The 25247-nt window shown below is 39.6% G+C and overlaps 2 protein-coding genes across 7 annotated transcripts in view; one reads left to right on the top strand and one right to left on the bottom strand.

Annotated features, from left to right (window-relative positions):
• The window catches only part of LOC141802710 (myocyte-specific enhancer factor 2D homolog), a 32476-nt gene extending 20989 nt beyond the window's left edge, over positions 1-11487 (top strand). For 2 of the 6 annotated variants that reach the window (XM_074686344.1, XM_074686345.1), the window contains 5 exons: positions 2058-2187; positions 2470-2671; positions 4686-4754; positions 6333-6383; positions 6865-11487. In XM_074686344.1, the coding sequence (XP_074542445.1) occupies positions 2058-2187; positions 2470-2671; positions 4686-4754; positions 6333-6383; positions 6865-7333 (921 nt within the window). In that variant the 3' untranslated portion in view covers positions 7334-11487. The remainder of the gene's footprint in view (positions 1-2057; positions 2188-2469; positions 2672-4685; positions 4755-6332; positions 6384-6864) is intronic. The other 4 variants (XM_074686348.1, XM_074686349.1, XM_074686346.1 and 1 more) reach the window with 3 other exon arrangements.
• Positions 11488-13729: 2242 nt separating this feature from the next.
• On the bottom strand, positions 13730-24917 carry tmem79a (transmembrane protein 79a). The gene is made up of 5 exons (XM_074687068.1): positions 24750-24917; positions 21511-22303; positions 19288-19482; positions 18976-19198; positions 13730-15592 (listed from the first exon to the last, which is right to left on the bottom strand). The coding sequence occupies exons 2-5, from the start codon at positions 22205-22207 to the stop codon at positions 15400-15402; spliced, it is 1308 nt and encodes a 435-aa protein (XP_074543169.1). The 5' UTR covers positions 22208-22303; positions 24750-24917; the 3' UTR covers positions 13730-15399.
• Between the last annotated feature and the right edge of the window lie 330 nt (positions 24918-25247).

Consider the following 25247-nt stretch of genomic DNA (forward strand, 5'->3'; position numbering starts at 1 on the left):
CACGCTCTTTCTGTATATTCAACATTGCAGTCATAACTCAGGCCCCATGTTTCCTCTCAGGATGATCTGCATTCACAGGGTCTCACAATTCATGAGAGTAATTCCAGACCTGAATTATTGCATCTCTGGCTTCTATTATGCAGACTTTTTATTATTTTTCTCTTACAAAGGATGTCAGTTTGCTTTTATCTGCGATGTAATTCAGCTGAACCGGACTCCAGAGTGTTGTTTTATTACATAGATTTGTGTCCGTCAGGACAGGTTCGTAATAATAAAACCTCATCGGAGCAGTTTCACAGGTCTGACAGCATGTCTGCTGCACCTGTGCTGGAGAAACGCTGAATATTTTGTCTTCTAAATGTCTGACTTAATGTTCAAACAGCGAGAAAGCAGCAGGTTTCTACACTCTGAGCCTTCCCTTAAAATGAAAAATGAAAGCATAAAATATGGTTAACTGTTGTGAGTGCACCCAGGCATCACTCTGCGAGACCTTTTGTGATATCCGCTGGAGAATCATAAGAAACGTCGGCTGTGCGCTCATTCAAAATTTAAACAAGAGCTGAAACCATTCCAAAAAACTTCCAACGCTTTTTATTTACTTTACAAGAACTTGGTACCAGAGAAGGTTTTATGTGTCAAATTTACTCATCTATTAAATGAAACTTTTTAACCTGCAAGAGTCTGTGGGTAAAGAATTTATAATTGCTTTGCAGAGTGTAGCTGAAGTTAGCAGAGCTAGCACCTCTTCCCTTAAGTACTTTTACAAAGACAATGAACATGCACTAAGAGATACCATCTGCAATCTGTGCTTGTTTACATCTGGATAGTAGAGCAGTATCTCGCACAGTAGCCATTAACTAGAGCCACAGCCTCAGCTAGTGGCAGCTTGCTGCATTATACTTAAAAGCAACATTTGAAAAGCATTACAGGTCTATAATAATAAAAACATTAAACTCATACAAGTGAGTCATTAAGAAAGTTTTTGAACTGGAGCTACGCTGAAAAGATCTTTAATCAATATGAATGTTTTTTTTTTAAGTAGAACATTTTATTAGACAGAAGTTACTCTGGATTTTGAAATACAAGTAATTTTTCCTTGTTTATCTGATTGTAAATAGGGGTGCACCGATCACAATTTTCTGGCTAATCACCAATCACCGTTCTTTAAAAAGCCTGACCGGCCGATGGAGATTTTTATTTTTCATTTTCTATAACTGGCAGCATATACCTTCAATGTTCCAATCTTATTTGATTGAAAATCATTGAACAATACCTGTGAAACAATAAAATCTTTATGTTTTCACTTAAAAAAACAATAAAGTGTCCCGAGTTTTAGGTCTCAGAGCAAAAAGAAACAAAGGCTGGCTGTCAGACCTTCATGGAGGTATATAAGATCAGTTTCATATGTAAGGATGGACCGATCTCTGATCACTGATTACCAATCTCCCAAAATCAAGGAAATCGTAAACCTTATAAATATTTTTCTTGGTCTTGTGTTTATAAGCTTTTATTATAATCACTCCTTTTCTACCCTATCCCAGCAATGCATATTGAATGAAGTGTATGCTAATGTGATTCCTTTTAGCAAATTAAAATGTTTTTGAGACATAAAAACAGCAAATTGTTAAATATCTGTAGTTAGTTTGAACTTTAATTACAAGTCACAGGAAACTTGACTTGTGTCTTGACTTCTGGTTTCTTTCTAATTTATTTCAAATGCACCTTTAAAAATCAATCCACTCTCTATCACTTTAGCTGACATTTGATTAAAATGCCTTTAATGTAATCTGTCTGTATCAAAACAAGGAAACTGTTTTGATGCACGTCATCAAAAGTCCTTCTGACAGTAAATCCACCCAACTTTGAGATTTACTCCACTCAGAGCATCAGTATGAGTCAAACCACATCTTCATCCCAGCATGTTGGAAATTATCCCACATTATTAAATAAGTCACTGCAGCTCAAGGACAAATGTGGAAGTTAGCTCTTCTATTTTTTGTTTTTGGTTTTTGTTTTTTTTGCTGTGACTAACGTGATGATGTTTCTCTACCCTGCAGAACGCCCAGCGGCTGGCAGCGGGAGCTCAGGTGGCTCAAACCCTCACCACACCGGTGGTCTCTGTGGCAACACCGAGCCTCCTGGCACAGGGGCTGCCCTTCTCTGCCATGCCCACAGCGTATAACACAGGTGAGCTGATACCTGAATGTCTTTGTAGTGGAGGGAGGGAGCAGCACAGGGATGTAAAAACTAATTTTGATAAATTTCTCTCTGTGATCCAGTAAACAACACATAAAGATTGCTCTCTCTTTTTGTTGAGTTTTTAACATATATATGATTTAGTGCTGTACAAAAACAGATTGATGTATTGATTGATCAAACTTGCTGTTAAAAATATCATCCACTGGAATGATAAATGAGAAAGATGTGAGCTCTTGTGAAAATTTGTGACCTCTCTCTTCTCCCTCTCAGAGTACCAGCTGACCAGTGCAGACATCACTGCTTTACACGCTCTGGCGTCACCTGGTGGCTTATTGCCAAACAGTGTGTCCACATGGCAACAGCAACAGGCTGTTTCCCAGCAACCACAGCAACAACAACAGCAGCAAGCACAGCAACAACAACAACAGCAGCAGCAACAACAAATTAGTCTTGCATCACTCAGCAACTTGGTGTAAGTTTTTGCTTCATGTTTACATCAGCGCTGCGTCTCTCTTCTTTCTGGTTATCTCATCTCTCACATCAGGTGTAGCGGGGCGGCGGTGGTGTTGGCTGACATATTTCTGCTAAACAGTCTGGTGTTTAACTTTAATTTCTGCTGGAAACTCTTCTTCTTACTGACATACTTCAGTCAGCGTGCATGAGATCCATACCATGAGTTTATAAAGCCTACGAGCAATTCACTCTAATCTTTGTGAATTGATCTTTCACAACATCTCACCATCTCAGCCTCTTCATGACATCAACCTGAATAAATATCTGCTGGATCTGCTCTCCGACAGTAGTTTAATTGTCTCTGAGCCTCTTTAAAATATCATCTACGGTTATTGAGACCGTCAAATGAATTTAGTTTATCAACTGCTCATTTACAAGAACTGTTTTACAACCCGGAAACCCCAAATTTCAAACAACTTAAGGCTTATGTGTAGAGCACCAATAAATGTGCGTTTTGTGTGCTAGCAGCGCAATTATACCTTGGAGAAACAAGAGTAGTGACTTCCTCCTCCATAAGCTGTTTCCAAACTTGATGTCAGAAGTCCAGCCTCCTTTTGATTCTTATTGGTCAGTGACCAAGGCTTGACATAGAAGAGCGCTGCAACAAAAAGCAGCTGATGCTATGTGCATATGGGCATTAGTGAGTTACACGGCACATAAAAATATTAAAATTACATTAAAACAAGAAAAAGCTTTCTATTCTATAAGCTACAAAATGTACATTAATCTAAATCAGGGATATCAAACTCATGTCATGGAGGGCCAAGAGGCTGCGGGTTTTCTTTCCAACTAAAAACTCCCTCAGGTGGTTTCACTGATTAGTCCCTGCTCTCTGCTTGAAGGTGATGTAATCAGTGAAATCAGCCGATGGAGTTTTTGGTTGGAAAGAAAACCTGCAGCCTCTTGGCCCTCCATGGCACGAGCTTTAGATCCCTGATCTAAATATTTAGTCCATCACTTCATAGTTGTGTCCTCTTTAATGTTGTTTCAAATATTTCTCCTCTACTCATATTTAATAAACACGAAAAAAAAAACAGTTTTAGTGTCATGAAACCTATTAGCATGCACCTACATTGATGTCCTTGTTTATTTATTTATTTTAATTTTTTTACTTTTTATTCATTATTTTTTTGTGTTCAAAAGAAAATCAAAGATATTAAAAGGTGAATTGGACTTTGAAGAGTTTATTTGGCAGGAAAGTTTCAGGAGCAATCTAAAACTGGCACAAAAGTACAAGTACAAAATCCTAAAAAGGCTGTAGAGATTTGACATCTTAAAACTGATAAAATGTCTGAAACATTTATTTTTATTATTATTATTATTATTATTATTATTATTATTATTATTATTATTATTATTATTATTTTATTTTATTTTGGATTTTTTTTTTTAATATTAAGTTTTTAAATCAAGGGTAAGAAAAGTAATTCTTAAAATCAGCTCATTTGGTTCCCCAATTTGAAGTTTGAGACAGCCTGTGTGGCATAACTTGACATGAAGTCACTTCCCCGGTGATCAAAGTGTTGACAACATTCTGAACGTAACTTCCTGACGTGTTAAGAAATTAATCTTTTATGACTTTACTTTTTGTGAATTGGCTTTGTGTCGTATTGTTTCTGTCACAGCTATAAACACAACTTTGTTCAACCTTTCTTGATCTTTATGTCATGTCTTATGTTAAGCCTCAAAATCACAAGTGAAGCACAGAGTGGCTGTTATAAGAGTGCAACTTCAACATAAAAGTAATTCACTAATGTCAAGAGTAACGTTAGGAAACTTGTAAACACCACTCTTAAAAAATGTTCTCCAGTCCCATCCTCCTTGTCTCTGAGTCAGATCTCTGTGTGTCAGATTAGCGGGGAGTAGCAGAGCGACAGGCGCTGCAGGAGCTGAGTCGAGCTGCTGCAGAGTCTTCTGGTTTTTGGTAGTGTGAACACAGATCTTTGAAGTGTGTTCTCTCCTCTCGTCCACAGCATGTGGGGCGTGGACAAACAGAGCAGCGAGCTGTCTAGCCAGGTGTCCAGTCTGGCTGCCAATCTGAGGTGAACAGCCACTGCTAGTGTGTGCGTGTGTGACGTGTCATGACCTTGTCTGTAGGGGGGGATTCGTAGTGGGTACACAAGAGACATGTTTCTTAAAGGCAGACACACATTTATCTCAGCACTTAAAATTAAGAAGTGTAGAGTTTTTTACTTATTTTGGTATTTTAATATCAATCATTGGGCTTTGTTAAGTGATAACCCATGCACGCTTCTGCTTTAAATCTTTTCCTCATTTGCCTGTAAGCCTATGGTTTCCTGTATAGAGGAACCAGCTGTTTAAAGGATAAGTTCGGTTCATCCAGCTTTTACATTGTTTATAGAATGAAGTAGAACAAAATACTCACCCAGAAGGCTTTCCTGATCCAAGCAGTGCTTCGGGAGATATTTAGATCCAAAATCGTGCAGTGGACATCCGTATAATGGGATCCATCTGGGCATAGACAGCGCCGCTCCTAAAACTGCATTAATCGTCCAAAACTTGTGTTTTTCACCAATATTCCATCATGGTCCGCTCCGGGTTAGTCCTTTGCTGCAGTCTGTGTCACTCCAGACAGCGCTGTGTGGCTGTACTGTGCATTCGCAGTACTCTCTGGAGAGCTGACTCCTTTCTTTGAGGGACAAGCGTAAACAAAGTCTTTGTCAGTTCAGAGGTCATTACAGCCACACAGCGCTGTCTGGAGTGACACAGACTGCAGCAGAGGACTAACCCGGAGCGGACCATGATGGAATATTGGTGAAAAACATGATTTTTTGGATGATTAATGCAGTTTTAGGAGCGGCGCTGTCTATGCCCCGATAGATCCTGTTATACGGACGTCCGCTGCACGATTTTGGATGTAAATATCTCCCGAAGCACTGCTTGGATCAGGAAAGCCTTCTGGGTGAGTATTTTGTTCTACTTCATTCTATAAACAATGTAAAAACTGTATAAACCAAACTTATCCTTTAAGTTTTCATTTCTACCCCATGATTAGAATCTAAAATTTACTCTCACTTTTGGGGTTGTGAAAAGAAATCCTGTGGCTTTAAAAAGGCTCAGAAATCTACAGAAAAGTGTCTTTTTACCTATTTCAAACTTATGAAGCGGCCCTTAAAAAACACTCTTTTTTTTCATCTGTTTTACAGAAAGTAAGTCCTTTTTTATCTGAAACCCAGGATTAAAAATAACGTAGCCAAGTTTGAAAAAGCATCACAAGTTTGTCCTACATGCCTCTCAGGGCTTCCGTACACAAGATTTTCTTAGTTGAACCATCACATATAGAGTCCTTCTCAAGCATTAAACAACAGGCTTGCATGTGTTTTTATCCTCAAAGGCCACCGTACACTCTCAGTAGAGCGCTCGTTAATGCTGTGTTCTTCTTGTAAACGCTGCGTACACTGCTTGTGGACTTTTATGTGTGACGGCTGGAACAAATCAACACACATTAGTGCCTTTTTTTTGATGCTGACACATTGTTAACATTATTGCTGTTCTTCAGAGACTCTGCTGCAATAATGTTTGACACTCTTCTCCACACATGCCTTCTAATCCACCTTCTCCTTTGGTTTGGGCTACAACGTTTTGTTTTCTCCCCACAGTGTTGGCTCTCCGTCCAACCTGCTCTTGGGTAGAGATGAGTGGTTGGGCCGGTACTGTATCACACTTCCTGTTTCCTGTGTGTCTGTGTGCTTTTGGCTGACTCTCCCCCCCTCAGCATGTCTGCTGCTGTCTGCAGTCAAACAGGAAAGAGACGTAGATCTGGTTTCCACCATGCTCTCTAACCCCAGATTATTTTCTGTTCACACATCACGTCGTAGCTGCCTCACTGCGAGCCACCCTGTCACATGAATCATTTCATGCTTCCTGGGCTGTTCTGTTGATCTTTTTGGGAGCAGGGGGGGTAAAACGTCTGCTTTGGAGGCTCAGAGTTGAATTATGGAACAATGGAGTGTGGCTTTTCCCTGTCGGTGCTGTGCCATGTAATGTGAGGTTTTTGTCTTGACGCGAGTGACCCTCCAGCTTCTCATTTGCCTCTGTGGAGTCGTTAATCATTTGTCTGTTTCTCGCCTTTCCTCTTCACCCTGTCCCTCATTGTCTTCCTCTCTCTGTCCTCTGTGACCCCGTTCTCAGGCCGGTGACTCACATACCTCAAGGCGCCATGCTGACCGTCAACACGAACTCCAGCGTGAGCATCAAATCGGAGCCCGTCTCGCCAGGCCGCGATCGCAGCACCCCATGCCCTCCCCCATCGTCCACGCCGTCCTCTACATCAGCCGGAGCCATCCTGAGCGCGCCGCCGCAGTACCCGGGCTCCCTGCTGTGCCTGGAGCCCCCGACCGGCCGCTCGCCTGCTGACAGCGTGAGCAGCAACGCCAGCTCCTTCGAAGGCAGTGATCGTGACGACAGCGGCGCAGCTGGAGGAGGGGGCACCACAGGAGGAGGAGGGGGAGGAGGAGGTGGTGGTGGAACGACAGGAAGCATCGGCCGCACCGTCCCGCCCGACTTCAGCCCCTCAGCCGAGCTCCTCAGGGCGTCCAGTGACCCCGAGCAGGAGGGAGGAAACATCAAGCGCATGAGACTGGACGCCTGGGTCACATAGAGGCCCAGCACCCACAGGGAGGTTTTGGTGACACTTAAGCACCCACAAACACACACCCACTCTCATCCTTAAACCCACACTGCCCCCTCCCCAACCTCACTGCCATGTGACACTATCATCACACATCTGCCTCTGTCCGAATTATACAACTCAGCTGCGTCATCCAGACTTACGAGGCTTTGCCAAAAAAACAGAAAAGAAAAAACTCCTGTGGGGATCACGCTCTGAGAGGAGACGACGGCTTCATGCTCAGCTGGATTTTTGACCTGGGTCGGCCCTTGAATAGAAGGACGGTAGATTTTTAAAGCCTTCTTGCTTGAACAGACTCCCCCTGTAGTCCTTTTTATTGTTCGAACACTTCTCTTTCACTCGGTTTCTGCATAACCTTCATGTATTTACACCCAGCTCTGCTACATGGTTCGCAGTGTGATCGGTGGCTTGTCGTCATTATGGGACTTTTGCTGTATGACTCACTCTTTAAAATCCAGCGTTGCTTGGATTGCGTGCTGTCCATTCTTCCATTTAGTCACTTCCAAACTGCACTTTTGGATTAAACTTAATCTGGACAAGTCTGGGGGACTGAATCTGGCACTGAGCTCACAGACTCAAAAACGGGGTCTTCTGGGGCGAGAAGACGACGACTCTGCCGGAGTGCCAATATCAACCTCTGTGCAACAACGTGAAAAAAATGCCAAATGCCTCTTGCATGCGGTGCAGGAACGCAAACGGATTATCACTCACAAACTAGCAGAACTAGGAACTAACTCTTGAGCACTCGCTCCTCCTCCTCCTCCTCCTCCTCCCGTCCTCATCTCCTCTGGAAGCTGGATGGAAATTTGCTGCAGCAGAAATCCAGCCGTTCATCACTCAGCTCATCCTCCAGGAGTAGATGCCATCCACTTTAATGCATAGTGAGTTTTTTGAGCCTTTGGTGGCTGTTTTTGAGGTAGGGACGTATTTGGTTCTTTCAGTCCAAGTGTTCTTTATCTGTTGGTATTTAAAAAAAAATCTGTTTTGAAGGTCCGTTAGTCGTCCAGAAGTAGGAATTCTGACTTTGTATAAAATCACTCCTTATACAAAAGCTTTGATGTCCTCTTTAGCTCTCTCTAGCTCTCCTTAGCTCTTTGCCGTGTTTGGAAAAAGTGAAAGGAAAAAGACATTTTCTATATTTCTACCGCTTCAGTTGGCGACAGAGTAAAAATAGCTTTTCAGCTTCAAACGACGTGTATGTACATATGAATATATTTGCATAGACTTTGCTAGGTATCCCTAAAAACAAGCAATGTGTTGATTCTCAGTGGATCTGTTTGCATATATGAGTGTGAATTTGACATGTGCAGGGGTAAACGCCGCACTCGGCCGTGCTGGTGGATCGGACTCGTTTCAGTGAACCTATTTTATGCTCGTGTTGATGGTGTGTGCACTTTCTGTCCCTCACTCACAGAGGCCTGCTTGGTTGTGGTGTCATCATATTCTCCTACCACACTTAAAGGAAAAAAAAAAGCACCCGCAATCTAAGTCAAGTCGTCCATAAACACCTGAACGTGGAATGATACGGACACTGCCGTTCACTCGTAGTCTAGTTAAGAAATAAATCACTTCTTTGACGCATAGAGAATCATGTTTAATCTTTTTCACGTTAAGCAGACACAGATTTTGCCTTTTTTCACTTAGAAATGAAGTCAAAAAATTGGCTACAAAGTGCTGTGTTTGTTGTTTAATCGTATGTTTTCTAGTACAAACTGTCGAAACCATTTCAAGTTAGTGTGTGAGCGTGTGTGCACGGGTTGTTTTTAGCCTACAAATAGAACGTTTCTCCTGATTGCTTGACTTTTCATCCAGTGAGACGATGCTCAAAGCGCAGACTGGTGTTAAAGACTGTTTACTATCTGCTTCAGCTGTCCCACACTTTGAAGTCAGTGTGGGTAAAGTAGAGGACGTGAACACAGACGCCTGTGTGACTTGGTGTTGTTCGGTTACGGCCCACTGCAGAACCAAACCAGCGTTCTGCATCGTCACTGTCGATTAATTTTTTCCTCAATCAAGTCATTTTTCCACCCCTCTCTCCACAGTGTGGTGGCTTTCACGCTGCTTTTTCAACTTCTTCTTCAATCGATCCTCCTCGATTACATCCAAACAAACACAGGGATCATATTTAAGAAAATCAGACTCCTAAACTGTTATAAAACAAATGTTTGACTGTTTTAATCTCTTCTCTCTCGTGTGTTCGGTTTATCTGAAGCTGAAGCCACAAGCTGGTTAGCTTAGCAAATGCTGATATGGCTGTCGTTCAAGAACATAAAAACAGCAAATTTTAGAAAGGAGTAAAAGAATGATTTACATTTTCCTCCACAAGTGTTATGGAAGGATTTCAAACTAGGTTTGTTTTGAATCAGATGTTTAAATTTCTTTAATTCAGCAGCTCTTAAGTGGAAGACTTAGCATCATGCTTCATCAACATTATGATCTGCTTACTCAGTGTTTCTCAGTTGCATTTAGTTGCAAATATCTTGGATGACTTTGTTAAAATTTCAACTGTAGCCACGTAAAAACATTTTATTTCAAATTCTTGTGACAGCTTTTTAATTTGTTCTCAGGCAAACTAAAAATCTACAACAAAATCTGTGAACAGAAAATAATTTAAAGCTCCTGTGAAGAGATTTGGCTTGTTTCGAAAAAGCTGAAATTGATATGAGTGAGACTTTTTGCGACTTGAAAAAGCAAACGAGCATCGTCGACAGCACCAATTATTTCTACGCTGTTATTCTAACTCGTGCAACCACAGCTGCAGGGTAGGTGTCAGATGAAGCACAAGATTTATCTTTGACTGTTAGTTTGAAACTGAATGAGAGTTTTCCTCATGTTCAGGAGAAGATCGGCAAACCGTTTTTTAAACGGTACTGCTTTGTCCACCAGGTGGCACCAGAGTCAACAAGTCACTCACAGGAGCTTTAAATTCAAAGAAATCTGCCTTTTTTTACCATTTTAAAAAGGAAAGTTTCTTCATTCTTTATGCTAAGCTAAGCTAACAAGCTGCTGGCTCAAGCTTCAGAGTTACCACTCACTCATTAAAGTGGTATCTATCTTATCAACCTCTGAGTAAGAGAAAAAAAAAAGTTTATTCCTCAAATTGTTGAACTGTTTCTTTAAAGCTCCACCTTTTCTTCATCCTTCAGACAGAGCTCATAGTCTGTTTACCTCTCAGTCTTTTCTATTGAAGTAATAATAATAGTACTGATAATAATACTCTTGTAAACAGTTAGTGATTGTGGGCGCTGACGGTCGACTGAAATGTGACACCACACCGGCTGAGGGTCGTTCATGTACAGAAAGGTTCTCTGTCCAATCTAGCAGTGTAGTCACAAGACAATCTATATGAGAAACGAAACCTGCACCCCTGTTACTCGTTGTGTACAATGTTTTTTAGATCTCACTATTTTTGGATTAATTTGTGCTGGTGACAGTTCCATTGTCTATTATTATTATTATTATGATGATATTATTATGGAGCTTTTATTTTATTGCTATTTTGTGTAGGATAGTCAACAGTTTAATTTTCTCTCTCTTATTTTATCTTCCTTATCATAAACATATAGTACTGGTTTCCTTTTTTTAAACAACTTGCTGAAAATTGCACGATCAGTTATTGTGGTATTAGCAGATGCAATGAAGGAAATACCAGTTAAATGCTGCAATTTTAATTAAGATATAGAATATATTTATAAAAAAAAAAACACGGGAAACAACTGAAATTAGTAATTCATAAAAATTGAATAATGTAAATGCATGGGATACAGGTAACAACCAAACTTATGTTACACACAGTAATGATAAAGGACATGCATCACAAGTGAGTTTGACAACAACTCAGAATAATGTAGCATATGAAATACTAAAGATGAAATTTATAGCTAATATATTGTGTTGAGCTAGTCTGCTTTGGGTTTTTGTTGTAAAGAAAATATTTCTTTTTGTTGTTTTTTTGAGAATGATATACAGTTTGTGTATATTTTCATATACAAAGTATGCACTGATATGTTATTGAAATTCTATACCGCTTTTACAAAAAAGTGTTTGTTGTACCAAAGTATCCAAGTCCCTTGAGACCTTACCCTTTTTGCGTATGTTTTACCGTATTTTATATATTAAATAGACAAACTGAGTGAAATGAACCTGGGTCTGCTTTCTTTTGTTTTCTGTCGTATAGTGGAAAAAGAAATACATCACTGATTAAATTCTGAAGAAATCAACTCTAATTCAGGAGCGCACAAAGGTGTTTAAAGTCTGTTTTCATCTTCTCTTTGTCACGGTTAAAAACACGTGCGACGAAGCTTCAGTTCACACTCTCAGTGATAACTCGAAGGCTAAATTTAGCTTCAGTTGGCAACAGAGTTGAGCAACTGTGAGGGTAAGTCAACATAGTCTGAAAGACAGAGATGTGAAACTGTAAGGCTGCAGAAACAAAAAAATATCTAGATTTGATTCATTGGCAATGCACCTTGACTTGTTTTTAGATTTCAGTTGGGTGTGTTGAGGCCTTTTCTTTAAAATTTGGTATTTTCCACAGTCTGCCTTCATGAAGTTCTTTGTTCTTGTTAAAGTTTAACATATTTTTTAACTTTAAATGACTGATGAGTCATGGAGGTGTTCGTCCAGAAAAAAATTAAAAACTTACCTGAAGAGTCAGAGTTTCAACAATAACACATAACAGAGAGTAAATAAACTTCTGTACCTTTAAAGCTACTGTGAGGAGATTTTTATTTGTTGTGAAATCAAATGAATTTAATCTAGATGTTATGATTCACGAAAGCAAATGAGAATAATTTCTTGACAAACTTTAATGGGTTGACTTTTTCTCTACAGTTATTTGTCTGGAGCTGATGGTGGGGGGTAGGTGTCAGATGAAGTGATCAACTGCAAGCTGCTAAAACTAAAATTTCTGCATGTCTGATTCATGTGACTGCTAAATTAAAGAAAGTGAGGTTTTTGTCAGAAAATGAGGCTTCACGTCAAACTTTGTCCACAGGGAGGCACCAAAATCAACACGACCCAGAATTTCCTCACAGGAGCTTTAACTCTAACCTTTTTTTCATATTTTCAAACTGAAAATATGAATTTGTTATGATGGGTGGATGAATGTAACAGTGGATGAATGATCTGACAGCTGAAGAAAGCTCTGTGTGACTGTGAACACAGTCTGTGGTTCCATTAATCATCTGTGGCAGGAATGTTTCTGTGTGACTGGAGAAGCTCTGAGCGGGGTTCGTTTAGGGGAGTTCACAGGAATTCTTCACAGGTTGAAACATGTTTTCAGGTAAAAGTTTGATCAAACAGAGGGGGAATTTGAAAACAGGAGGAAGTTAAAGGAGTGAGTGATACGAGACTCAGATTTGCTCGTGATAGAGTCGGATAAAGTCCTTTTTCTTGTGTGTAGAAAAACAAAGTCAGGTTGCAGCTCTGTTTTTAAAAGTAAACTCTGTGAGAGCTGTATTAGACGACACAAACATAAAGTAAAAGAGCCATGAACTTTTGTTTTTCTGATTGGTGGAGTTTGATAAAGTTTTATATTTTTGTAAATAATTTTTTTCATTAACTGTAAATTTTATCTGTAGCCTGGCCACATGTTGAATTATCAGAGCTCAAGGTGTCCTGTGCCACCTCTAAAATGTATATATCTTTGTACACTTACCAGAGCACTTTCACACTTTAGATAAAGCATTTGAAATTTTGACCTTTGACCTTAAGGACGTTATGAGTTATGCTTATGCTTTATGCTTGTTTTTTAGCTAGTTGTAAATAACTTTAAATTTCACATTAAGTAGCTCTTTTGATCAAAATATATGTTATATGTGTTTGTACTTTATACTTCTGGTATATCACCCTTTGAAATATACTGGAATCCTGAAGTACTTCAACGCAGTGAAAGTTAGTAGAAAGTTTGAAGTGAGTGAAAAGTGGTTTTTGAGTGAGTCTCTATTTTAATTGATTGATTGATTGATTGGTTAATTAATTGAGGGTTTGTAGATTGTGAGACTTCATTGGGAAAAAAATTGCACCGATTAATGTTTTGTCACATTAATGCAAGGGTCTTCAATTCATGGGTGAGGTGAAAAAATGTGTTTAGCCATAAAATAAATAAATAAATAAGTAAAATAAATAATTACAAAAGAGAGACAAACATTCAGACCTGAATCATCAGCCATCATTTGTAAATAAGACTTTATTGAGCGTTTTCAAGATCTAAAATACAAATCAGTTTTTAATTTCCTAAGTTTTTGTAAAAATCCTTCAAAATACAGACTGTACAAAATGACAACATATGATGCCAATTAAATACCAAAGCTGTTCGTCAATAAAACAAAGAATAATTTAATAGTCAGTTAAAATATACAGAGGTTTAAAATGAACAATAGTTTCAGGTGTAAAAGTAAATAAAAGAAAGTCATAAAAAACCTTTAAAGATCAGTGTCTAAAATAACAAAAAATACAGCCTTACATCGGTTTTTAAAGGTACAGCGTGCCCCTAACTTCTTAGTGAAGCTCCAGTGGGGATGGTGGCTTTTAAGGTCAAAAAGCTGCTTTGATGCAGAAGAAGAATGATCATGTTTGTGATCAAAAACTATCAGTGCAGATTCTTTTGCACAACAACTACTAAAACAAACAAGCAAACAAACGCATAGGTGTTACGTGTTCATTCACTGGTACTGAAGAAACTTAATTTTAAGACATTCATGATCTGCAATGACATCCAAAAAGGTGCTTAAACCTGAAAATCTGAATTTTATCAGCTCAGAAGAAAAAGATTGGAGTCAGGGTTAGGGTAACCCTAATCCTTACCCTTACCCTAAGGTACTGCTTTTTAAAATATTTGCTTTGATAGATTAAAAAAATGAGTGCAAGAGCATCACCCATCTTAAAAGTTTCACTTACACAGAGATAAGAGCTTCTTTTAGTTTTAATAAACAAGTTGAACTTCTTTTAGTAAAAAATCTGTCCAAACAGTCGTGAAATTATAAAATCTGGTGAGTTATAATCTGTGAAGCTGCAAAGAAAAATAAAATCAGCTTTTATAGATTTTGTGTGCACTTCTCTATAGTATTATATCTGTATTACATGTATTTACATTACACACAAGTCCTGTACATGTCAATTAGTTCACTTTATCTCAATGATTTCATCCTCACAGTTTTAAGTGGACTAAAAGAGACCCTTATATCTACAATATGCTTCAGAATCACTTTTGGTTGTTATCATTCGCCAGAAAAAGGAATCCAGGGTTTGAACCCCAGCGCAGAAAACCTCTACCTGGCTGTAATAAAAGTTCTGTGGAAGAAAAAATGGATATAAATAACCATAACCAAAGATGATTTTTTAAAGATTTGATCTTCAGTTTCAAGATAAACAAACAAAATCTTCAACACATACAGAAGTGAGAATCTTCTGTGATGGGGAATGGAGCAGAAGTGAAAGTGCACAATGCTGCAGTTCCTCATTTGTCCACTTGAGGATCACTCCAAAAGCCAAGGAGACCCCATTCACAACCATGTTTATGAAGCCAACTTTCACAGCACAGTTACTCATGTCTAGAGTCTGGGGCAAAAACATCTATGGACTGAATATCTCATTTATTTATTCATACACACTTCACAAAGGGTTGAAGGGCCTGTTTCTGAAAGTCTGACTGAAAGTTAGGTTGAGTCCGCGTTTCCAGCCTGGTGATTGCCATCTTCATTGTTTCATACAGTCGATGAAAATACATTGTTGGGTTTCTTGAATTACAATTCATCCACAGCACAACAAATAGAGCTACTTCAGATTCTGTGAGTATAAACTTTTTTTTTGATGGTGCTGCACATTCAGAACATTTACCCAGAGATGTTTCTTACAGATGTGTTACTTTGGTTTTAATTACAACAGAGAAGCTACTCATGGAGTGTTTGTTGCTTGTTGAAAATACCTTTAAAAGACTCGGAGAGAAAGGATCCAGTTTCTGCCAAAGGGGTTTCATGTAATATAAAAAGTTTTGTCTCTCCTTGAAGTTTCACAGTCATTTTGGACGTTAAACTTCAACCCCACCAGTTCCGCTGAGGAGGAGGAGCTGTGGTGGGCGAGGCGACGTCAAACACCGCGCCCTGTCCCGCTGAAGAGCTGATGTAGTAGAGGTTGGCTCCCAACATGACCATTATGGGGAGGAAGGAGAAGCCGAAGCCGAGGCCTCTGATGGTGCTGCCCAGAGAGAGGCAGAGCCAGTAGATCAGCCTGCAGCACCAAACAGATAAAATAATGAGAAATGGGACAAAAAGATGCTGAGAGGAGTGACGTATGACAACTTACTCATTCGGATGGAGAGAAACAGAAAGATGTCATCTTGACCTACATCCTCGGCTACATTCACTCTTAAAGCTTGAGTAGAAAAGACGATGACTCAGCTCGTTCATCAGCGTGTGCTTGAAGACTCAAAGGATCTGCATAACTATTTCATTCGCTGCTTTTTAGCTGGTGATAATTCCTCCTTAATGATGTGCTGGATTAGATTTTCTTTAAAGCCATAACTTAACCATAATTATTGAATTATTCAGAGGTACAGCTGAGCAAAATGAATCTGCTTCACAGTTTCTGTGAGGAGCGGTGTGATGGAGAGGCTCTCAAATGTGATTTTGAGCTCAGGCTGATCCATAAATTAAAAACATAAATGAAAAGAAAATCAGATCAGAGATGAAAAAAAGTCATGGTGCTGAGTTTTACTTTAAATAAGAACATGTGGTTTATAGGTAGAAATGAAGAATGTTTCGGGGTGTTTTTTTAACATAAACAAAGGAACTAAGAAAAAGAAAAGCAAGGGGGATAAGAATCTAAGAGAAAAGCAAACTGAAGAAACAGATGACTATAAAAAAAGAGGCATACCAGCATGACTAAGGAAGGTAAAAAGAAACTAAGAAGACAAAAGAGGGGACATTAAAAGCGAGGAACGGTAAGACATACAACAAAAAAAGACAAGAACAAAAGAAGGAAGAAAGCAGAGTCTCAGGGTGGTGAATGAATGTTTCGGTTATGTAATCCTATGCCTGGTCCGACAGGTTTAATCCTCGGGGAACAGGTTTATTTGGAAATGGAAAAGGTGACTGTGTCCAAAAAATTGCTGAGATACTCGTCTGCTTTGGACGAGGAGCAACAGAACACAGAAAAGACAGGAAGTGACTTTGCAAAACTAATGACACAAGCTAAAGCAAATGGATGTCAGCAGTCAGGGATTAACCCCCACTTTACATACGTTAAAGTAACAACGTAGAAACTAAACAGTCGTCTGCACCAAACATCATCTGTCTCTCTGTGGCCCGTTTGTTCTGTTGCTGGAGGCAGATATTTGTTTTGCCCACATCAAAACAAGAAGGTGTTAACAGGATGTTTTCACAAGGTTGACTGTTTTTAATCTGAAGGCGCACACTTCATTTCCAGTTAAAGCAAAAGTGCAACTGAAAACAAAACAGCTCAAAGAACCAGGTGGCAGAGGGAAACTAACTGAACAATCACTCCCTAACTGCTGCTCTTACACATTTTTTAAAGATAAAAATCTAAAAGCAGAACCACCAGCTCAGGCTAACAATGTTAGCTTGAATTTTGCTGAACTATACATCCTCCTTGTAGCCTTGTTTAAAAACTAAAATGGTATGCAACACCAATTCTAACTTTGTTTTATAACACTTCCATCCTTTTTTAGTATTTTGTTGTTGTTTCTTTAAAGTGATACTCCGGGATGGAACAAGTTGGGTCTTATCACAAGGTTTAGGGCAGAAATTACCCCTACAGCAGTGTTTTTGTGCAGCAGAAGCCCAGGGCGCTCGCACCAAACACCCCCTCCCTGCTCGTCTGCCGGTTTCCTCTGCACTCAGACGGGGCCATATTTTACTTGACCAAAAACACAAATAAACGGACTCCCACCGAAAAAATCTGATATGGGTCTGCATTCACATTTCATTCAAAGTGAACGGCAGGTTGTCCTCGCTCTCATAATCACTCATCTTTGCGTTGTTATTGCATAATTTGTCCTGGCAGACTACCTGTGTTTGTTTATATCTGGCACGCCCCGGGCGCGGACTGATACACTAAGCAGCGAGCGCCTCGTAGCCAGCTGTGGCTCTGCAGCGGAGGTAGCGCCGTTTTACGACACGATGACAACTAGAGCCTTATTTAGCAGTGTTTTTGTGTGAAAGTAACGCGCTGAAAATTCTCTAAATAAAGCGTGAATGCAGACCGATATCAGATTTTACGGTGGGAGTCCGTTTATTTGTGTTTTTGGTCAAGTAAAATATGGCCCCGTCTGAGTGCAGAGGAAACCGGCAGACGAGCAGGGAGGGGGTGTTTGGTGCGAGCGCCCTGGGCTTCTGCTGCACAAAAACACTGCTGTAGGGGTAATTTCTGCCCTAAACCTTGTGATAGGACCCAACTTGTTCCATCACACTGTATCACTTTAAGGCATGATGCGTTTAAAAAGTTATGTTATAGGTTGTTTGGATCTTAAAGCTCCTGTGAAAAAGTTTCTCTTTGTGGTGATTTTGCCCCCCATGGACAAAATGTTACAGCGTTATACACTGCCTGGCCAAAAAAAGTTGCCACCAACAAAAAATATCACACAAGCTAGTATTTTGTTGGACCGCTTTAAGCTTTGATTACAACACGCATTGTTTCAATAAGCTTCTACAATGTCACATGATTTATTTCCATCCAGTGTTGCTTTAATGTTTCACCAAGATCTTGCATTGATGATGGTAGAGTCTGACCGCTGTCAGTCAGACTGACCCTGTTCCAGAGTGATGGGTCATCAGGGTAAGAAGAGAGGCAGATGAAGTGATCACCCATTATGCCTACTGTCTACTGTCCAAGTCAGTGGGGGCAGTGCTATGATCTGGGGTTGCTGCAGTTGGTCAGGTCCAGGTTCAGCTTCAGCCTGTGCTCAAAGAATGAGGTCAGCTGACTTCCTGAATATACCGAATGACCAGGTTACTCCATCAATGGAGTTTTTCTTCCCTGATGACATTGCCAGGGTTCATTGGGCTCAAATTGTGAAAGAGTGGTTCAGGAGCATGACACATCATTTTCAAACATGGATTGGCCCCCACAGAGTCCAGACCTTAACCCCACTGAGAATCTTTGGGATGTGCTAGAGAAGGCTTTGTGCAGCGGTCAGACTCTACCATCATCAATACAAGACCTTGGTGAAAAAATAACACAACACTGGATGGAAATAAATCTTGTCAGGTTGCAGAAGCTTATTTAAATAATACCAGAGTGAATGCGTGCCGTAATTAAAGCTAAAAGCGGTTTTAATGAAAAAATATGAATATCTGTAGTGGAGAAAGTAAAAAGTGGGGTTTTCTTCATCACGCTGTAAATCATCAGGCCTTACACCTACCCCCTCACAGCCGTCACAGACTAGAAAAGTTACAACACCAAAAATGTCGGTCTTTTTGGGAATGATCTTGCTTGTTTTTGTAGACTATAAAAAGGCATCTCTCTTCATTTTTTATCACCTTTAAAAAAACTCCCAACAGGAGCTTTAATATATTTGGCGTTCCCCTGTCTAACATACTGAAAAATTTTGTGAGCTGTGATTAATTTCTGGCGTTTCAAGTTCAACAACATACCTGCCAAAAACAAAAATGATGGTAAGCAGCGGCACCAACTTGACCAGGTCTTGGCTGATGTAGGACGCCATGACGGCGAGCTGCAGGAAGAAGAATAAGAAGAGCGCGAGCGATTCGTTGACGTAGTGCCAGTGCACGGCCACCTCTCTATTCACCAGCTGTTTCTGGTAGAGGGGCTTCAGGGAGCTGTAGCGCAGCCGGGCCACGCCCTGCACCACCACACCTACAGAGAAAAACACGGCACAGGTAACAGCATTACTTTCACATCCCTTTTTAGTGTGTGGATGTAACGTACAGATCGTGAGAACCTACCGAGCAGGAGGGGAATGGTGGCGAAGAAGGAGCAGCGCAGAGTGTACACCACCCTGAGAGGAGGGCTCCCCAGCAGTGGGGGGTCAAAGGGCAGGAGAGCGTATCCTCCCCACACCAGCAGAGGGAAGAGGATGGCTGCAGCCGCCGTCGCCAGAGCCAGCCTCAGTTTCTCGCTGCACAGATGCTCGCACAGGTCTGAAAGAGTTTTTAATAATAAGAGAGAGAAATCAACATCACTGAGTGTCATTATGGAGACAGGACGGTGACAGCCGCGCTGTGAGGATGAGACTGATGTCACTGCATGATTCATCTAAAGACACGTAATTATGTTTGATTAAGGACCAAAGACTTCATCACACAGCGCTGAGGGGCTCAGAGTGCACCGACCCACTTACTTTACTCACTTTACAGAGAGTGCTTCAGAAATCATTTTAACCTGCCCGCACAACAACAAACAAAACAACAGCAATCTGATTCCAGGCCGGTTAGCAGCATGAAGAGGGTTTGATGGTTGTTTTCATAGACTGTATATAAATATAGACCACACAGCTCCACCTCATCTACTCGTACAGGAGTGAAGCTAATACATCTCCTCTGATGAACACTGACGCACTGAGCGAGTGAAGATTCAGAGGCCAGAGTCTACACACACAAGAACACACTTTAAACCTAAAAACAACAAGATCATTCAGGTCAGTATCTGTAACCACAGCTGTCAATCATGCTGCGGTACATTTTCTTTTATAACATCAAGTAATTTTTTTCTTAATTTCTCAGGAAAAATAACCACTTGGCCAGAAACAAGCAAAAAATACATCTGACTTTTTTTTTTTTTTAAACATTGATTTCAATTTTAAAGAGAGAGTATTGCGCATCTTTAAAAATTTCATACTGCCCCTCTGGCACTCTCAAATTAGCACCACATCATTTACAGATAAAAAAAAAATTCCATATTTTTCCTCAAACCAGTGTTTAAGAAAATCTGTCACAAAATTCTTTGTTGTAGCTGCTGTCTCTTTAAGGGTCCCTGCACAACAAACCCCTTCACTCTGATTGGCCAGCTGTCTGGAGGCCTGTTTGAGGCCTGCCTCTGTGACACGTTATTAAACAGTAAGGACATCGGTATGAGAAGAAGACTTCCTGCAGTTTTTTTTGAGCCGTCTACAGACAGTTTCAGGGATTTCGAACAACGTCATGATGCGAATATGGATTGGTTTGAAAATCTGCACACGATTAGAGCGTTGTTGTTTTTTATAACCAATAGGGGTGGGAGAAAAAATCGTCATATAATATATCAGTATGATTTTGTTTGTCGATATCAAAACCAGGAATCTTTGTCAAAAAAATGTTTTATTAATTTATTTTTTTCCCAACTTCAAATTCTTCATTTCAGTCTTTGTTTATAGTCTGGATTGTAAAAAAGTTACCACTTTTCTCCAGCAGAGGGTGAAAGGTGTCTCTCTGACTCATGTGATGTGCATTTTATGTGAAAGTATGGCTCCTGACATAGTCTGTAGACATTATCATCATTATTTAACTTTTTCACATGGTCTGGCGTTAAAAAAAAGCAAACTAAAAATCATAAATTTCGAAGAATTGCAATTTAAATCTGCACCCCAAAAAATCTTAATATAATCAAACTGGGAGAACAGCCAATCATCCCAGCCCTGATATCCATGTTTAAAGTACGGAGAAGTCTCACACCCCCTCTTTAATCTGTTCTATGTGTTAACATGGAAGAGTGGCCCATTCTGCAGCTAGAAAATAGTGGAGCTCGAAGTATTTTGGTTTTAATTTTGAGGAGATGTGATGGTGTTCATCTTTATATTCAGTCCATTACAAGGATTTAAAGATCTAAAATCCAAAACATAACAAGCAAATATGCAGACACTGTTCCCTCTTACATATGTGCCTACAGGTTGGTAAATACCTGGATAGATATAAACCTGAGAGAAGCTACCTGTAGTCATTAGGAAGAGGCTGATTTTGTCTGAAGATAAGCTGATTATAAACACTGTTTAACCATAGTTTAGTAAAACAATGTTTCTCTGATTCACGGCCTGTTAAAAACAAGAAAAGCAAGTCTGTGTTAATCACAGGAACTCACTTTAAAACCACTTTTTAATCTTCCAAAATTATGTTTAGTGCTCACAAAAAAAGTTATAGTTTATGTTTTCATAAAAATGGACTAAAGCTGGTTTATGGTGTTATTTTTTTACTCACAGTACTTGTCGTCCTCCTCCGTCCACTCAGGCTGAAACTGCGCGACAGGCTCCGTCTCCATCTGTGGCTCGTGTTTGTCGTCCCTCTCTATGAAGACTCTGCTCTCCTCAGGGAGCTCTTTGCTGGACGGACGCACAATCGTCACCTGTGGAGTGAAGCCCATAGCAGCTTTCTCTGGCATCCAGTTTGTGTCATCATCTTCCTCCTCTTCCTCCTCCTCCTCATGTTCATCGTCTGCCAGTGAACCATCCCCTTTATCGTCCCTCCGGACCTCTATGTCATCGTCTCTCCATCTCTCCCCCTCTGGCATGCTCTCCCTCCACTTTGATTTGTGCTTCCTGTCGCTCTCTGCCAGGTCCTGGCTTCCTACGCTGATCCCCGTGTCCCTCTCTTCAGGCTCTGACACTCTTTTTTCTGATCCTGATTCACCGTCATCATCGGTCTGAGGCCTCCTGTCTTTGTCTCCAGGCCATGGCAGAGTGCTGGGCTCCAGAAGAGCAGAGCTGGTCACCTCTTCTTCTTCTTCTTTTTCATCTTCTTCTTCCTCCTCCTTTCGATTTTCCTCTTCCTCGTCTACAATCTCCTTTTTTTCCTTCAGGCTGTCGTGTGGCTTTAGACTGTCTGCTGTTTGTGGCTCTGCAGGTGAAAAAGTCACCTCCTCAGGTGAATCCGAGATCACACCACCTTGGCTGGACATCCTGGAGTTCTTTGTTTCAACTTTTGTTGCACTCTCTAGATTTTAACACAGGTCCTTCCAGCTGTTCAAAGTCATCTTTGGATGGTTTATTTCTTCCTGTGAGGTGGAAAAGACACAGCCGTGTTAATCTCAGCCAGTTCCTTGGAAATCAATCAAAGTTTATTGTTTATCATGGGCGTGTTGCCCTCGTCCTGCACTTACACATACCTGCATGCTAGAGAGCATGTTTGAGTTTGTGCAGCTGCTCATTCAGTGGTTGTTAATGTAAGAAAACTAAACTTATTCCAGCAAAAAGTTATGAGAAAGCGAAAAGTTTGACTCAAAAAACCTCATACTGACAACAATAATGAAAATAATCATTGGTTGCTCCAATTCTTCCAATATCAACAAGGATGCCCCATGTGGCTCTTTCATCCAAGTCCATGAATGGAAACAGTCTTTGGTGCTAAAAAAAATTCTTATTTACTGACTCAGTGCTGCTTCAAAAGCTGATCAGACAGCAGTTTTATGTTACCTTTTACAGCCTGGTGCTCCAGTGTTCCTGTAGTTGTGTGAATAATGTGAAAACGTGTTTGAACTCTTTCGCCCTTGAAAAAGCAGCAAAATATTCACACACTGGACTAAACCTTAAATCCTGTTCTTGTGATTTTACTCTCTTAGAGATAGGGATGTCCCGAGATTACATTTTCACTTCTGATACGATACCGATACTGCAGCATTGAGTATTGGCCGATACCGGTATTAATCCAATACGATATCAGCATTAAACATGCATACTTTTATTACTTATTTTGTAGTATGTCTTTCATGTCATAAAAGGCTTGATTAAGTGATATTATTCAAACTTCAAACAAAGAACAGTAATCAGCAACAGTAGGTATGAGGAATAACTGACCCATTTATCATTAACCAATGGGTAACAGAAATTTTAACATTAAACATAAGAATATACTTATATATCATATATATGTATGTATGTGTGTATGTATGTGTATGTGCATGTATGTGTATGTGTATGTGTATGTATGTGTATGTATATATGTATGTGTATGTGTATATATATATATTTTTTATTATTATTATTTCTACCACATTGTACAACAATGGTCTGAAAATAACATGTCATATTTTTTTTCCTTATTTCTGAAAAATGAATGTAACTTTGTTGAGCTGCGAAACATATTTTAATTTTGCATTGAATAAAAACTTAAATATAAAAAAAAAACATAAGAATATACTAGTAATTAAATAAAATAAATAATAAATTAGAACACCCAGAAAATAACCTAAATAAATCAAATAAAAACAGCAGGAGCGGGGTCTGGAATGGACTGCTTATATCGGAGATTTTAGATGCATTCCGATACGATACCGATATTTGTTTTTTGCTGATATCGGACAGATATCCGATATCAATATCGGACTGGGACACCTCTACTTAGAGAGCACCACCAGGTGAGCCCTGGTTAAAAAGCTTCATTGACTAAAACCATACTTGAAAACTTTATGTACAAGGAAAAGCAGATACAATGTGATTAATTTGATTTTAGTATATCATGGAGCAACATTTATACAACAAAACTAGTTAATAACACTGTTTCATAGTTTGGGGGAAAACTCCTTACTGTGCTTTTAAATCAGCTATAAAATATATGACAATTAGGATGATGGAAGCTTCTGTCACACTTGAGTTCTCCAGAGCAGAATTGAAATAATACAAAAAATACACGTATTAATTATTACTGTTGCATCACTTCTTGCCTCTTTAAAACATAAAATACCAGCAACTGCATTCTAAAAAATAATAATAACTCAAAATGTAAAAGTTATTCTATTGATCTATTTATACAAAGGGACAGTTCCTGTTTATGTATATTTCAGCGTAGAATCCATGGAAACATACTGACACTTACATTATAACAGAATTCACCATTCTGTCAGACTACACAAACTTTACTAAAACTATTTCCACCTCATGTGTGAAATCTGCAAGTTGGCTGTACTTCAGGGTATCTGTAGGATTAATTATTAACAGGAAACATAGATAGAGTTCAGATAGAGAGTGATTTACAAGTTACATTCCTGCTCTATGAACACACCTAACACAACATGGACTTTGACTGGCTCATACTCTTTACATACAAATGGTACAAACACGTCTTAGAAAATGTCAATACCAGAAATTTAGTTTCTATTAGTCCCAAAGCAAGGATTCACAGAGCACCGAAACTCTTCAGTGAGAGATGCTTTAAAGAAAACACTCACAGTCTGTAACATGGAGCCTGAAATGTCAACGGCCCGTCGCCTCCTGCTGGATTTTCACTTTAAAAAAACAGGTTTTTATCTGGTCCATATCTGGTCCACTGTTCATAGAGAAAACTAGAAAGCCCTTTTCAGTCTGACTGGGTCTGTGCCAAAGCAGGAAGGAGTGTAAATTCAAGCTAAGCCTGTACCTCGTTTGACAACTCAGAATTCAAAGTGAGTTTTACGACAATTTAATAAACAGAGAAACAGTTAACGTTAAAGGAACAAGCAAACCTACCTGTTTCCAACTGTGATCACATCAGCGAAACAATATTCCGTCACTTATTCGATTTAAAGCGATTTTTACAAGTTGAGTTGTCTTTTGCTGGTGAAGTCAGAAGTTACCTGGCAGGTGTGACCAGGTGCTAAAACCATTCTTTAAACACAGAGGAGAAAATAGCTCAGAGGTATCACTCCGCAGTTGTTCTCGAAGACCTAAAACGTCAATGAAAAACTCACGCGCTTGGTGGAGTCTGACGTCATTATCAAACGTTTGGTAAATTGTCATGCTTCGATTTATATTGTCTTATTTTGAGCTTAGCTTGCAGAATGTTCTTTTGACTTTTCAAAGCGGGATACTTCAGTTGAAAATGAATACTAGTTTATTAATCTCATTATCCTCCTTGCAAAGTTTTATATTCACAAATGTAAATTTGCTAGAGTAAAACCTGTTTTTGTGTCTTTATAAAAAAAAATAGAATTGTACTTCTAATCAATTTCTGCTGCTAAAAATAAG

Source organism: Halichoeres trimaculatus, unplaced genomic scaffold (assembly GCF_033239565.1).
Source record: "Halichoeres trimaculatus isolate MK-OKI-2021-1 unplaced genomic scaffold, fHalTri1.1 fHalTri1_scaffold_14, whole genome shotgun sequence".
Lineage (NCBI taxonomy): Eukaryota > Metazoa > Chordata > Actinopteri > Labriformes > Labridae > Halichoeres > Halichoeres trimaculatus.